We start from the raw sequence: 15817 nt of genomic DNA on the forward strand, positions 1-15817 counted from the left end.
TGGCTAGACCCAAGTGAGAAGAATATTAAATTTGTTTCAATACATTCATCAACTCTTAACACATTTTTCTTTCTTGTCTGTTTCACATGAAACTCAAGTGGAATGTCTTTTATTTCTGCAAATCCATTCAAGATATGTGCAATTCTAGCAGCGTGTAACTAGTGATTTATCTGAAGATTTGCATTAAAACTCTCCTTAATCTTCCTGATAAATGAGATTACAGTGGTACCTCGGGTTAAGTACTTAATTCGTTCCGGAGGTCTGTTCTTAACCTGAAACTGTTCTTAACCTGAAGCACCACTTTAGCTAATGGGGCCTCCCGCTGCTGCCACGCCACTGGAGCACAATTTCTGTTCTCATCCTGAAGCAAAGTTCTTAACCCAAGGTACTATTTCTGGGTTAGCGGAGTGTGTAACCTGAAGCGTATATAACCTGAAGCGTATGTAACCCGAGGTCCCACTGTATCTGCTTTGTATGCCTGCATATTATTGGAGAAATAAATATGTGCAAAACTGCAATTGTAGTTGAGATTTTTTGGTATTGGGTTAACCTAAGAATTTTGATTCAGTCTCAGAAGATATGAAAATGACCTGCCCTCCAAATGGGTGCTTGTGAGTTCCTAGCTTTGCAAGGCCACACTGGGGCTCTGCTCATTTCTACAAGGGAGTCCCCCACAAAGTGGGAGTCCAGGTGATGCAAGGACATGCAGCTTGGACCTCAGTTCTTACCAAAGAGTCATTTGTCATCTATTTCTGGTGGTTTTCCTCTCTTTTTCCTTTGGCACGCATGTGACACCCTTTCCTCTATGAAGAACTTTGAAACTCATCCAGAGATAATCGTTAACTGGCTTTGTATAGCCCTATTAATTTTACAGCAACATATTGAGGATTTTCATCACTAATGGCTATGTGGAGTTACAGACCTCTCCCAAATCTTGTGGGGACTTTATGCTTCTAAAAGTAAAAACAAACCTACTGTAAATATAGCTTTCAAGGTCAATGGTGTATTAATACATATGGGTTTGAATTACATAGGCAGTGAAAAGCTAACTCAAAAGACACAGAGAAATGAAAGTTTATTACTTGCACTTGCTTATGAAGCCACTGATAGTTCTGGAGTCAGACAAGAATCAGTGTATCACATCTGAACTCTACTTGTGAATATTGTTATCCCGGGTGCTATTTGCTTGAGATCATTATGCAATTCTGCTTGGCATGTGGCCTCAGTTTAGTTCAGGGGTCCTCTTGGATGGTGGCCAGAGTCAAGAGAGCAGAAATAAATAGCCCCTTTCAAATTTGGAAATCAGATGAGAATATTAGTTTAGTTTACATGATTGCTAGTATCTGAAAGTTCTGCCATCTAATTCTATGTTATTTGCTGAAACCAAATGTCCCTGGGGAAATGGTGTTTTGGTTCTAATAGCTGCTGCTAACATGTGCTGTCGACACACAGGCATAAAGCATTGAAGAGCGCAAGCCAGATGGTAGCAGTGCCAACTGCAAATGACTCAACTCTCTATCTTCATTTCAAGGAAGGATAATAGTTCTGAGACTGTCAACATTCTTGGGCAAAGAGTACGTATACTTTGCTGAGCTCCTTCAGTGCTTTACATTGGAACCTGTGGCACTTTAGATGTTGCTGGAATACAATTGCCATCATGCCTAACCACTGACTGTGTTGATTGGGGTGATGGGAGCTGGAGTCCAACAAAATCTAAGGAGCCACAAACTGCCCATCCTTGACATTTTTTATTTATTTATGTAGACCATATCTTTCCCAAGGGACGTGGGTGGTGCTGTGGTCTAAACCACAGAGCCTAGGATTTGCCGATCAGAAGGTCGGCGGTTCGAATCCCCACGACAGGGTGAGCTCCCGTTGCTCGGTCCCTGCTCCTGCCAACCTAGCAGTTCGAAAGCATGAAGTGCAAGTAGATAAATAGGTACCGCTCTGGCGGGAAGGTAAACGGCGTTTCCGTGTGCTGCTCTGGTTCGCCAGAAGCGGCTTAGTCATGCTGGCCACATGACCCGGAAGCTGTACGCCGGCTCCCTTGGCCAATAAAGCGAGATGAGCGCCGCAACCCCAGAGTCGGCCACGACTGGACCTAATGATCAGGGGTCCCTTTACCTTTACCTTTATATCTATCCCAAGCTTTTTGTGACCATTCCAAAACAGGTTGCTGTATAATATACAGACAAAACCAAGACATAAATTATTCTGTCTTTAATATACAAAGCCCTGAACAACTTGGGTCCAGGATATGTTACCGCCTCTCTGAGGCCTGAGATGATCTGAAGGAGCATGGCTAGCTGCCTCCCACTTTACAGGGCCTCTCCTGGCTTCAGGTATTTAGCATTCTTGCTGCTAATTTCCAGGCACCTGTAGCAGACTTTTTTTTTATGCCGACAGCCCTATTCCAATGTTTAAACCTGTATAGGTAACGCTCCGCTTTGTGAAAGCAAACCTCGCACCAGACATGCAACAGTATGTCAATGAGCGTTACACCTGCTTTCCCTGACCTTTTGACTTCTTGGCTAGAAAACAGGGTTTTCCCCCTGACCTTTTGTCCTCTCACAATATGTTTGTTAGACATATCGCTTGGCTGGAGCATGGCCAGCAACGCAGATGTAATCAAGTATCGGTGGGAACATTTTAAGGAAACACTTGCTGACACGTGTATTTGCTAATGCTGGAAAAGTGCTTAGATGGAAATACGTTAAGTTCAGGGTGGTTTCACTACTGTTTCCAATTGTTGACTTCTGCTAATAAAAGGAGCCTCGGCAGAGCTAGCTGGCAGCTTGCTTGGATCATGTTTGCCAGCGTGCTTCTGCACAGCTCACCTGCATCCAACCTCCTGTTGTCTCCGTTATTCCTACAAAACCTTTTCAAGGTGAAACAGTTATTGTTGCCATTGCTTTTATAGTGTTTTGTGTTTTACTGTACTTGCATATTTTGCTGTATTTTGTTTTAAGTGACCCCTAAGAATATTTCCCCTGAAACTGAAACTAAAATCAGCATAAAACAAAACCAGCATTAAAAAGAAAGGATAACCAAGGCAGATAAATGGCAAGCAAGGGGGACTCCAATCTGGCTTTGCACTCCAGCAAAGGGTGAAGAAACAGCCCTTTATCTGGTTCCAAAAGCTTGGCAACGTTTGTATCTCAAAGGGGAGAAAGTTCCAAAGCTGAAGATGTATGAGCTTTGGAACTTTCTCCATTGAAAAGATTATTGTTTGTGCCACCACCATTCAAACCTCTGTGACATGGCATCACCAGAAGAACCATATGCAAGCTGGCCTATAGGGGAGCAGCAATTCTCTCAAGTGAACTTAGCTGTTTAGGGCTCTGAGTACCAATACGAAAACATTGACTCATTCTTGGTAGCATATGTAAAAGGTAAAGGTAAAGGACCCCTGGAAGGTTAAGCCCAGTCAAAGGTGATTATGGGATGCAGTGCTCATCTCGCTTCAGGCCAAGGGAGCTGGCGTTTGTCCACAGACAACTGGTCATGTGGTCAGCGTGATGAAAATGCTTCTGGCACAATGGGACACTGTGATTAATACCAGAGTGCACGGAAACACACGGAAACATTGGCAGCATATTGGTGGCCAGTGCAGTCCTTTTAAAACTGATGCTATGAGCTCATGGTAGGCTACCCCTGACAGGAGCTTAGTCACATCATTCTGTACCAGCTGAAGCTAAGTGCATTCTCAAGGGCATTCTTACATATGCCCTTGAGTAATCCAACCTTTAGGTTTCCAGTGTGTGCATACCACAAACGTATACCACACATCATAAAAATAGATATCCTCTGCCTATTGAGCATATGGTTCCCCATATGCAATGCTCTTGTGTGGGTTTTTAGAAAGATTAGGTTGAGAATTGCTCAGTTGCTCAGGGAAACTCTGGATAAACAAAAAAAGTTTAAGTTTACTCTTCCCTTCCCTGGAGACCATTCTTTGAAGCACCCCTCCTTTCTTTTATGAGTTAAGTTTTAAAATAAAAATTGAAGATGCAGAGCTTTAAAAATGTTTAAAGGACACAAGTTCTTGAATCTAAAAACCCTTTTGCCTTTGAGCACAGGGGAAAAAAAATCATAATAACCTAATTCAAAGACAAGCATAGAGAAGCTTTAGAGACAGAACAATTTTCTAAATTATATCTGGGAAAGAACAATGCTAATACCATTAAGGTCAGAATGAAAACTCTTGCAATCTTTAACAGTCGTCGTGAAGCTTGTACAGTTAAGACACTCAAGCTTTAAACTTTAGCATTTGTGCAACATTTGTGACTGAATTGGGTCCCCTGTATGGCGGTTTGTCAAGATCACACAGTTACTTTTCTTGGCTACAGAAGAGCCACAGTTCAAATGCCTACTCAGCTACAACACGCACAAAATTTTTTCATGTGCATGTTTTCTTTGTTAGATAATGAACATTTCCAATGAAACATTTATAGGCAAGCCTGTTCTGTATTTATGGTTTGTTAGTCCTGAATGCATGAACCCATTTATTCACATCATGCCTCAGGGACAAACTGCATTCTATGTTAAACATATAGCTTGACATTCCATTTTGTTTTGTTTTTTAAAGTTTAAATAGCAGACACCTGGGATGCCCAGATAGGATAAAAAATGTGGTGAGGGCAGAAGGCTATGCTCTTTAATCCTTTGCAGTATACCATGATATCAATGAAAATACATATTCTTGCTCAGAAGCTGCTATTTCCATTGGGAGGGAAGTTGCCACTGGCTGTTACACAACCGGCAACTGGCCCAAGATAAAAAAAATAAGCTGTTGTTTGTTTTCTGATTGTCTGGCAACTCCAGCTGATAAAGGTTATTCCCAGTGACAATCAATAATACTTGCCTTTTAGACTCATCTCTTTTTGTTTAGCGATAATCAAATTAAAAGGTTGAACATCAGAAGAAAATACTTTTTAAAGCGGACCATGGGATCTAGGGCCAGGTTAGTGGAAGCCAGATGGAGACCTGTCAGTCTAATAAATTGTATGCCTCCTTTATTCCATTGTATTTTTCATTTCCAAGATATCTTGTAGACTTGCCAAATCTCAAAATGAGGGTGGCCTTTACACAGGCAAGATTAAATGTTCTCCCACTAGCAGATTGGATGGGCCGGCATAAAGGAATTCCTAAGAAAGACAGAGTCTGTGGCTGCAACTCAGAATCAATAGTAGATGCAACTCATGTGCTCCCTTTCTATAATGAACTTAGAAACAATTATATATCCATCCACTGTTAAGAGCTCAAAAGTGAAGGCCATCCCTTGGTAAAGACCTATTTCTTGCTGTCTGATGCAGAGAAATACATATCTTTCAGAATATCTAAATTTCTATAAATCTGTGCTACAAAATTTAAAGGGCATATGGGAAATGATATATGCCTTAAAGGTTAAGGAGTAGAAATGCAAATTGCTATTGTTATTGTTTTCTGTTTAATATGTGTATATAGCAGTCACAAAATTAAAAGACGCCTGCTTCTTGGGATAAAAGCGATGACAAACCTAGACAGCATCTTAAAAAGCAGAGACATCACCTTGCCAACAAAGGTCCGTATAGTAAAAGCTATGCTTTTCCCAGTAGTGATGTATGGAAGTGAGAGCTGGACCATAAAGAAGGCTGATGGCCAAAGAATTGATGCTTTTGAATTATGGTGCTGGAGGAGACTCTTGAGAGTCCCATGGACTGCAAGAAGACCAAACCTATCCATTCTGAAGGAAATCAGCCCTGAGTGCTCACTGGAAGGACAGATCGTGAAGCTGAGGCTCCAATACTTTGGCCACCTCATGAGAAGAGAAGACTCCCTGGAAAAGACCCTGATTTGGGAAAGACTGAGGGCACAAGGAGAAGGGGACGACAGAGGACGAGATGGTTGGACAGTGTTCTCGAAGCTACCAGCATGAGTTTGACCAAACTGTGGGAGGCAGTGGAAGACAGGAGTGCCTGGCGTGCTCTGGTCCATGGGGTCACGAAGAGTTGGACACGACTAAATGACTAAACCACAACAAACATTTTATATGTGTATATATGTGTGTAATAAACGGACTGACTGAAGCCAGTACAAAGACTGCTGCTAGCACTCATTCCAACACCTCTACCATAACTCTTTATATATTCTCTGTATACATAGTTTGAACAGTTCATCACTATTCCTTTTTTGTGATGGAGTAGTGCTGCTTCCCGTCTACAAAACAAAAATTATCAAAGGCCTCACAGCTGTGATGAAGCCTTAAATGACAGAGACATGTGCAGGAAGTTTAGTTCAATGCAACTTGATAAAAGAATGTCAAATGTCTGTGTGTGTGTGTGTGTGTGTGAGAGAGAGAGAGAGAGAGAGAGAGAGAGAGAGAGAGAGAGAGAGAGAAACAGGGATGGACACATCAATTTCAATTTCTCTCACTTATTCCCCATCTTAGGTCCAGATCACCCCATTTGCATATCAGTTTGTGATTTTATATTTTTAAAAGTTCACATAAAAAATTGTGCTCATTTCTGTATACATTTCCCCTCACCTTTTCATATGCAACGTTGCCTAAAACAGGAATGCTTGCAAGCAATTCCCCTTGATATACATTTTTGTATGTTATTTCTATATTATGTTCATTAATACAAGTACTTTTGTGCACACTTTCCCACTGTGGACTCCCCCCCCCCTTTTCCATTTTGGGCTTGCGTTATGGAGAGCTTAATTGCAAAATTCGTAGAAGTGCAAATTCTGAAAGATACCCGCAAAACAATACGGGAACTGCGAATTAGGCAGGTTCATGTCAAAATGTGAACCAGATGACTTGCATCCCTATCTCTGGATCAACTTCAGAATTTCTTTTGGACCTTTGATCCATCACAGTCTTTTAAGGAACCCGGGGCCAAGCACCTTAAGGGGGTACAAGTAACCAGAGCAACTGTGATGCTGTAGGGGACGGAAAGTAGGCTTGGAGTACTGGTGTGATCTCCCCTTTTCAGGCAGTGTACTGCTGTATTCTGCAACATCGGCAGCTTTCTAGTAGTCATCAAGGGCAGCTGCATGTCATCTAGCCTCGAGGTGACGAAGGAATGAATGATGGTTGCGAGGTACAACTAGAACACTGCCAAAAGGCATTATATTCCCCAAGCTAGGAAAACAGAGATAACTTTCTCCTTGTAGTTGCCTTTGAGTTCTGACCCCCAAATTGTGTTGCTTTTAAATTTTTCAGCAAACATGTGCAAGTCCCCACGGTTTGCATCAGTCGGCTTATATTACGTCCTGTGACATGATATAACTGATGAAATATGGCAGGGCACTGGAGTGCCAAGTGTCACAAAGAGATTTTCAAAGGCTTTTCCCACCTTCAGATACACATTCAATAAGTACTTTACCTTGAAGTGCTTGACACAGTAAAAGAAGACGTTAGGTACTTAGTTTAGACCAGGCATGGCTAACTGATGGCTTGTGGGCAGGACCCTGTGAAATGTGAGTCAAGATGTGGTAAGACAACAACAGAAATGTTGTCCCCCTTTTTTTTACTTGTAATGAAAAGTGAAACCTCCATGTTCAATTTCTACTTTAGATGCAATGAAAATGTACGGCCGAAATAAACCAACTGGTCCTGCTAGTGGTAACCTGTTAGTACAATTGTGATCCCCCCCCCCATTTGGACCTTGCATCCCCCCCCCAAATTAGCTCAAGGGGAAACCCCAGAACAGTGTGCAGGGGGAGGTGATTCTGTTGGATAAGCAGAAATGTTTGCATTAACAGAATGTTTGCGACAGTGTGGTGTTGAATTCCCTCTAAAGTAATTATATTTTATGTGCAATGCTGAACATATGGGTTCCATAATTGTGACGCCCTTACTACTAGATGGTACCTTTATTATCACAGAAATATCTGTGTTAAATGTGAAGCAGGGGACAAGTACTACGACACGACTGCGTTTCATTGGATAAAATACTTGGGTAGAAGTTTGCAGATATGATCTCTCTCCTATCCCATACTGTGCACATGGAGGATTCTGGGTTTGATTTCTAGCATTCAACAAAGCAGGAAAATCTCTCTGCTTGAGGCCAAGAAAGCTGACTCAATACAAGTACATTTCATATGTTTAAGTATTCATTTGTGCAGTTTTAAAAACAGTGAAGCAAGTCTGAACTATTTCTCCTAGTCTTTGTGGAGAAAGGTTTTTAAACAGTAACCCACAATCCAAAAAGAGACTTTGCGTGATAGTAAGCAAAGAGCCTAGGACTTGCCAAAAAGAAGGTTGGCGGTTCGAATCCCCGCAACGGAGTGAGATCCTGTTGCTCGGTCCCTGCTCCTGCCAACCTAGCAGTTCGAAAGCACATCAAAGTGCAAGTAGATAAATAGGTACCGCTCCAGTGGGAAGGTAAACAATGTTTCTGTGTGCTGCTCTGGTTCACCAGAATGCTGACCACATGACCTGGAAGCTGTACGCCGGCTCCCTTGGCCAATAAAGTGAGATGAGCTCCGCAACCCCAGAGTTGGCCACAACTGGACCTAATGGTCAGGGGGGTCCCTTACCTTTACCTTTAAGCAAAGAGGACTGAATTCAACTAATGAGTCATGTCAGTGGAGGCCTGCACAAGAATTCCCCTTTGTACAAGGAGTCTTTCCCCATGTGCCTCCCCCAAAATATGGTTGGGGAGGGGTCAGGAGAATCCCTAGAACAATGCATGGAGGGAAGGGTTTGTTTTATATGGGAAGCTGAAAAGCTTGCCCTGACATATCAACATTGACTGATATGAGATAATTTGTTATAAGTATGGATAAAAATACAGGCCTCAGTGTAACTGGTTTCTAATGCCAACTGACACAATGGAAAATCCCACAAGCGATATGATCACCTCTCCAAAATCCCTAGAAACTGTATCAGCATAGCTGTTCCTTGGCAAACTAAAGAAATCCTACATAATGTCTCCCAGGCCCCAGCTAGAAATAAACTGCCAGTCACTCCATACAATTAACTACTTACGGGCTGAAAAGTTTATTTTAGCCGAACAACATTCACATATGTAACTTTACCTTTCTCCACACAGGCTATTATTTTTCATAACAGTTGCAACTTAGCTGTTTTATATTCATTTGAGGAAACTTTAAACATCTGTTTTGAAAGCTTGTGTCAATTATTTGCTTAAGACTGAGCGTCAGAACATTTAGTGATCTGAGATTTTTATCTGCCAGCAGGATTCTTTCAGTTTTTATATTTAGCTTTATTCTTGTATTTTTCAAGTTTCGTTTCCTTCCTTGCTAAGGCAAACATATTGAAAAGGACTGGCTCTCAAGATTTGTTTTAGATAAAAGAACCAGATATTTATTCTCCTTTGGCTTTTGAAGTCTAGCAAACAGACAAAATTAGCAGTAGTTCACTGGTCACAAGACAACTGCCAATTAGTCTGCTAAGACAAATGCTAGATTTTAAAGACTTATGCTAAAAGAGAAAGTTATAAAATATCAGCATCAATGGTCTTTTTGTGGGGGGGGGGAGTATTTTTAGAAATACAAGAAATGTTCACTGTTCCCTTGAACAACTGACATAGGAGAAATATTTTATTCTCAAAAACCAGCCACACTGGTCATTATCTTTGATAAATCAGGTATAGTAAAAAGTAAGGATGCTGTGATGATTGGCCAAGTTTGATTTCCAATATGTATATAGTAGTTCCACTGGTGCAGACAAGTATACCAGATTTTCCTGTTATCTGATTCTACTTTATTTCTGGGGTGGCGGAAATTATTGCCAATGCAATGCACAAACTCCTGTACATGGTTATTGGGGAGGGGGTATATATCTAGTTAGCTTTACAATGAAGAGGTGTTTTTTGCTCAAAACTTCTAAACTACTTACAAACTGAGTGTTGATTATTTACATTGCATACATACAGAATGTTTATTGGGGTGGGGTATATGGGAATTGTTTGTTGGTGCATTGTTATAAACTGGAAAATAAATATTAAAAAATGTTTTTGTGCTAGCCTGGGAACTGTGTGTACAGATCTGTGTTAAAATGAAAGCCTCTGTAAACATACAAATAGGAGAATGTGCATGTAAGGAGGATAGGGAGACAAAAAAGGATGCAGCTGAAATCAACCATATGAAAGATTTTTGTTGCGAGCTGGCAGTCTGCAGGCTTGGGAGTCTGCTCTGGCTTTTGAACATTTGTGATACTTTCAAAACTAGAACTTTTGGTCTGGATGCCAGGAAGCTCTCCCTTGCTCAACTTGTATGTTTGCAAATAGAGACTGGTAGTGTCTCATCATAAGGAAACTGATTTGGTAATGATTGTCACTGAAACTTCCTAACACTTGGGGATGTGGAGATCACTTCACATTATAGAGTTGTTCTATGCATTACTCTTGACTCAAATTGTAGAAATTGGTTTGCAGCATTTCAAACTGCAGATGGGGTATCACATTTTTTAATTGTTTTCAAAGTTTTTAAAAAAGAGAGAGTTCCTGACATGGAGAAAACTAGAACAACAAAGGAGAAATAGCATAGCTCTTTCCCCCTTTACCACACTAGGGGTTTATTTTTTGTTTCTTTTTTTTACATAGGGAAGCATTCAAAAAATGATACCCAAAATGTAAAGCGGTGGGTCAGCCTCTCATTCTGCATAATGTGTCAAATAAATCTTGGACAATCAATCTCATAATTTTAGTTGTATGATTCATGCTTTCCAAGTCAAATAATAATGTGGAACATTTTAAAGTGTGCTAAACATTGCTATCTGCACCAATATAATTATACAATTTGCAGTAACAAGAATCAGCTTGTAATGTTGGATTGAATCAGCAACCTCTTGCTTCTGGCACATTGCAGTAGAACATGGGAATAAAGTATAAACTAAGGCAATATTAAATGTAACCACCACTATCGGTTTGACAGAGTACATGCCAATGCAGTCAAAATAGTCTCTGGAAATTTTAGTGAAATGTAGTCTTTCACTGGAGAATAACTGATCCACTGAGGGAAAGCCATTCCTCAGTATTCTGATCCATGGAGTAATCCTCTAGTAAGAAATAGGTTTCAACTTCCCCAGTTCAAGGTGAACTGTCTTGAAGCACTCTTTATAGAGTACTTTTAAGTACGTACCCTTAAGTCACAGAGAAATTAGAGCTGACATTTTGAGTACAGGCGACTATTAACACGCTGGGTAATGGCAGCTTTTATGATTATTGGGGGTGGGGGTGGCGTTACCTAAGTAAACCTCTCAAAATGGCAAAAGCGCAATAAATTAATGCCGTATTAATGATGGCATGTGAAACAGAACTGCGGGTAGAGAGTCGAATTCTACAGCAGGAGAATATCCATCTACGTTATTGCTGTGTCTGGACAGCAACAAAAGAGGAGGGGAGAACTCGGCATCACAGCGATCCGGATCTTACACCTTAGTTTTGCAAAGAACCAAGCCAGAAAGGTAGATGCAACTCAGCAACTTGCATGTTTATTTTATTTTTTTAAAGCAGACATAAAAACAAACTCAAGGTGAGGTTAGACCAGGTGAATACCCCTCCTACTCTTTGCCAGCCTCACTTTCAAGGCCCTGAGTTGGACCTTCCATGGAAGTACGTTGCTACTCAGGACTGTATCTGTTGCCACTCACCTTGCTGCTCTCTCTTTCTCCTGGCTTCCCAGTCAGGATGAGGGTGCAGCAGCCTATGTCCGCTCGGTCCCTGGCTCTGTTTTTGGGCCCATCTGGCCACCATTTTGGCACTTTGGTGCCCACCATGCCACTCCCTAGCACGAGGCAGTGCCTATCACTCCTCAGTTTCTTGGTTTCACCGAGCTTCTTCCTCCTCAAACATTCCTGACTCCTTCGCTCCCCCCTTTTTCCTTTATGCAGTATCCACCAAGTCGACCCACTTCCAGTTTACTCATCCTTCAGCCCTTTGACTGGTCACAACCCCCTTCCTATCTACCTTAGGCTTTCCTTTCCTTTGCCTAAGATAAGGATGTTTCTTGAGTGCTGGTCCTTGGGTAGCCAAAATTATCCACACATGAGAGGGAGGTATCCCTATATAGGGAAGTTTTTAATGTTTGATGTTTTACTGTGGTTTTATATTTGTTGGAAGCTGCCCAGAGTGGCTGGGGCAACCCAGCCAGATGGGAGGGGTACAATTATTATTATTATTATTAGTAGTAGTAGTAGTAGTAGTAGTAGTTTTGGGGAACCACAAAATTTGTACAAGGGCAAAAAAGATTTAGCAAAAACCCTTAGAGAGGACCCCCCCCCCAAAAAAAAACCCCATCCAATAAAGACTGAGCATGCTCAGTGCACATGGATTGCTGACTGTTGAGCAGCAGGGGAGGGGAGAACGGAAAGCTGGGGTAGGGAGCGGAATGGACTAGGATTTCTGGAATGATGAACAGGAGCATTCCACACTGCCATATTTGGTTGCAGGGTCTATTTCCGCACCCTTAATTCAGAACAACATGTGGTATATCTGTTGGTAGAGTGCATGAACATTCATTAGAAAAATGTGCATAAATGATGGAGAGCAAATCTTCTTCCTCATTTAAAATAAACTGTGGTACACTTATGAAAACCTTATGGACGTACCACCATCAATACCATTAGCACTTTTAAATAAATTTAAAAAGGGTACCGCTGTTCTTCCCTACCTGTGACTTTCAGTCTGTCTGCTCCAATGACGATCTCTTCTTCGTCAGCAGAGAAGAGCACCCTTCCATCTTCACTGGAGCTCACTTCAAATCTCTTACACTGGGCTTCTACAGCGTCAGCACCTAAGGAGAGAAAAATAAAGCTTTGAGGCAGAGGCCACCACTTACATGATGAGCTCAAGCATTTCACTCCCACCACTGCAACTTTCACCATTTCCAAAAGGTAGCCGGGGATGGCCACCTAGTTTTCTTGGCAGGGGGGTTCCAGAACTGTCAAAATGGGCTGGGATGTAAGGTGGGTATTTTGATCCCCAATTAATGTCTCAGTGAATGGCACAATTCTTTTAATCACACCCTGCGGATATTTTTGGAAGCATATATGCAAATTAAATGCCTAACTGATGTATCCCCAAAGCCCGTTAAAGGGGAAATCTGCAAAAAATTCATCCCCCTCCCCCCCAGACACACTTCTCCTGATTACTTTGGAACTAGGCAAGACTAGGTAGTTGACTCTTGTTTGAGTGCCCTTTATACTTGTTGACTTAGTTACCCTAATAACAAACAATTTTTGTTGTGTGTGACATGAACACACACAGGTGAGATTCCCTTAAAAAAATATTTTACATGGGATAAGTTTCAGACATGGCCTTTACATTAGAAGGATTTTTAAGGATTAGGAAGGCCTACTTGTATGCATATGAATTGCATTTGCAGTCACTCTGGACTTCAGTTTAGAGCGTTACATGAAGCTAAAGACTAATTGAGACTACTCAGCCTGACTCTCATGTCAATGAAAAAGAATGCATGTTTTGATATATGCTTATGTATCACAGGCATTTTAATAAGAGAGCAAGGAATGGCTGCAGACCCCATCAAGTTTGCTTGAGAATCCACATTTGCCACAATTCATTGTGTGGAATTTCTTTAGTGTGGACATCCCTGTGTGAAGATGGCTTACACCCCTTGAGTCTTGCAGCTGAAGGGGTCAGGATAATCATAATTTATTATTTATACCCTGCCCACCTGACTGGGTTTCCCCAGCCACTCTGGGATGCTTCCAACAAAAGAGTTTAAATACATTAAAACATTAGTCATTAAACACTTCCCTAAACAGGGCTGCCTTCAGATGTATTCTAAAAGTCGGATAGTTGTTTATTTCCTTGACATCTGATGGGAGGGCATTCCATAGGGCAGGAGCCACCACTGAGAAGGCCCTCTGCCTGGTTCCCTGTAACCTCACTTCCCACAGGGAGGGAACTGCCAGAAGGCCCTCGGAGCTGGACCTCAGTGTCTGGGCTGAACGATGGGGGTGGAGACGCTCCTTCAGGTATACTGGGCCGAGGCCGTTTAGGGCTTTAAAGGTCAGCACCAATGCTTTGAATTGTGCTTGGAAACATACTGATACAATCAGACCACAAACATACATGCAAGTTTTGTGAAGGTGTTTATCTGCCCATGTGGGAGGCTCTGCTGCCTTGAAGGCTGCCACTGCAGCTGGTTGTAAGCAGGGGCAGAGGAAGGGGGATGACAAAATGCCAGGCGGCACTGACCACAGAGCCTGCAGTGTGTCTGAGCCACACATCTCTCCTGGGAGAGATGAGGTGGCTTGGGCGCGCGCAGGCTCCGCACTGCCCAAACAGTCCGCCTGCTGCCTCTCCCCCAGCTGTAGGGCGGCTGAGTGGGAGGAGACAGGCAGACTCTGGAGACCCTGTGGTACGCCCCGCCCCTATGGGCGGCTTGCCCTGCCCTTGCCCCACCCCTATAGGTGGCTCGCCCAGCCCCAGGCGCCTGAGTGGCTTCCTTCACCTCTGTTTGTGAGTCAAGCTCTACCACCAGGGATGTTTCCACTGATGGTAGCCAGCACAGGGGTTTGAAATAGGATGTTGCAAGGGCAAAGCAGAGTCATGTTAATGTGCCCAATCCTCAGATGCACTAGCCTGTAGCTGACACAGCCTCTGCCTTCCATCACATCTGGTGTGAGCTGGCAAAATTTCAGGTGGCAGAGTGGCTGACCCGTTGCTCTACTCCCAGCTGGATGAGTGTACTTTTAGGTCTATTTTGCTGGTGTTCCCATCATGCTTAAATAGTCACAAATTGAAGTGTCTGCTTTTAGTGGGTCTACTCTAAGCATGATTAAGTCTGAATACAACCTACTGAGAATAAACAAACTAGCTATTTTTCTTTGGTCATCTAAAAGTCCTTGCTATCCAAATTCACTATTTGATCTCAATAATAACAATAATAACAATAAAAAATTATTTATACCCCACCCATCTGGCTGAGTCTCCCCAGCCACTCTGGATGGCTCCCAACAGAATATTAAAAACACGATAAAGACATCCAAGTCCTAAGTAAATATCATGCCCATTTATCTATCTGAGAATTCTGGATATAACCCAGGTCTTTTTCAAATTGTCCATATTTGGGGTTAATTCTCAAAAGCACCATTTTTTAAAAAAAACAACAACACCTTTTATTTTGTACCACAGGAAATTCATAAGCTTTCTGTAAAACATTCACACCATAATAAAGATTTGTCTGTTAACACAAAACTTAACAAGAACTGTATTATTTAAATTCTATAGTATTTATATGTTACTAACAATTAAAGTCTACTGCAATCACACTACTAAACTGTATAAAACCAAAAGGTGGCAATGTTCTGGGAGGCCTGTAAAAGGGTTATCTTGATCATCAAGATAACCCCAGGATTAATTGGTAGTTGCTGAAAGAATGAGCTCATATATGTTTATTCACTTGCTTTGATATATGCTAATTGGCTTGCTCTGATGCTACACTTATCTGTGGGCTTGGTGTGCTTGGTTACTGACCTAGACAGGGAAGTTATCTATAAGACTTGGAGGCTTGCCACATATGCCTTCGTTGGCAGGTGGACCAATGAGAGGTTCTGGCCAAATGGACGTATGCTGTTTTTTTGTATAAGTAATGCATGAAAGCTTTCCTGGGTGCAGATAAGTTATGATGAACGTTTGCTCTGGTTATCTCCTGCTTGAACTGCTGCAATACACTCTACATGGGGCTACCATTGAAGGTGACCCAGAAACTAAAACTAATCCAGAATGTGGCAACTAGACTGGTGACTGGGAGTGGCTGCCGAGACCATATAACACCGGTTCTGAAACACCTACATGGGCTCCCAGTACATTTCTGAGCACAATTCAAAGTGTTGGTG

At 42.0% G+C, this 15817-nt stretch overlaps 1 protein-coding gene across 2 annotated transcripts in view; it reads right to left on the reverse strand.

Moving 5' to 3' along the window:
• The window catches only part of SGCZ (sarcoglycan zeta), a 554931-nt gene that overhangs the window by 29077 nt on the left and 510037 nt on the right, over positions 1–15817 (reverse strand). For both annotated transcript variants that reach the window (XM_079989844.1, XM_079989843.1), the window contains one exon: positions 12625–12747. In XM_079989844.1, coding sequence (XP_079845970.1) covers positions 12625–12747 — 123 coding nt within the window. The remainder of the gene's footprint in view (positions 1–12624; positions 12748–15817) is intronic.

This window comes from Podarcis cretensis (assembly GCF_951804945.1).
Source record: "Podarcis cretensis genome assembly, chromosome: 9".
NCBI lineage: Eukaryota > Metazoa > Chordata > Lepidosauria > Squamata > Lacertidae > Podarcis > Podarcis cretensis.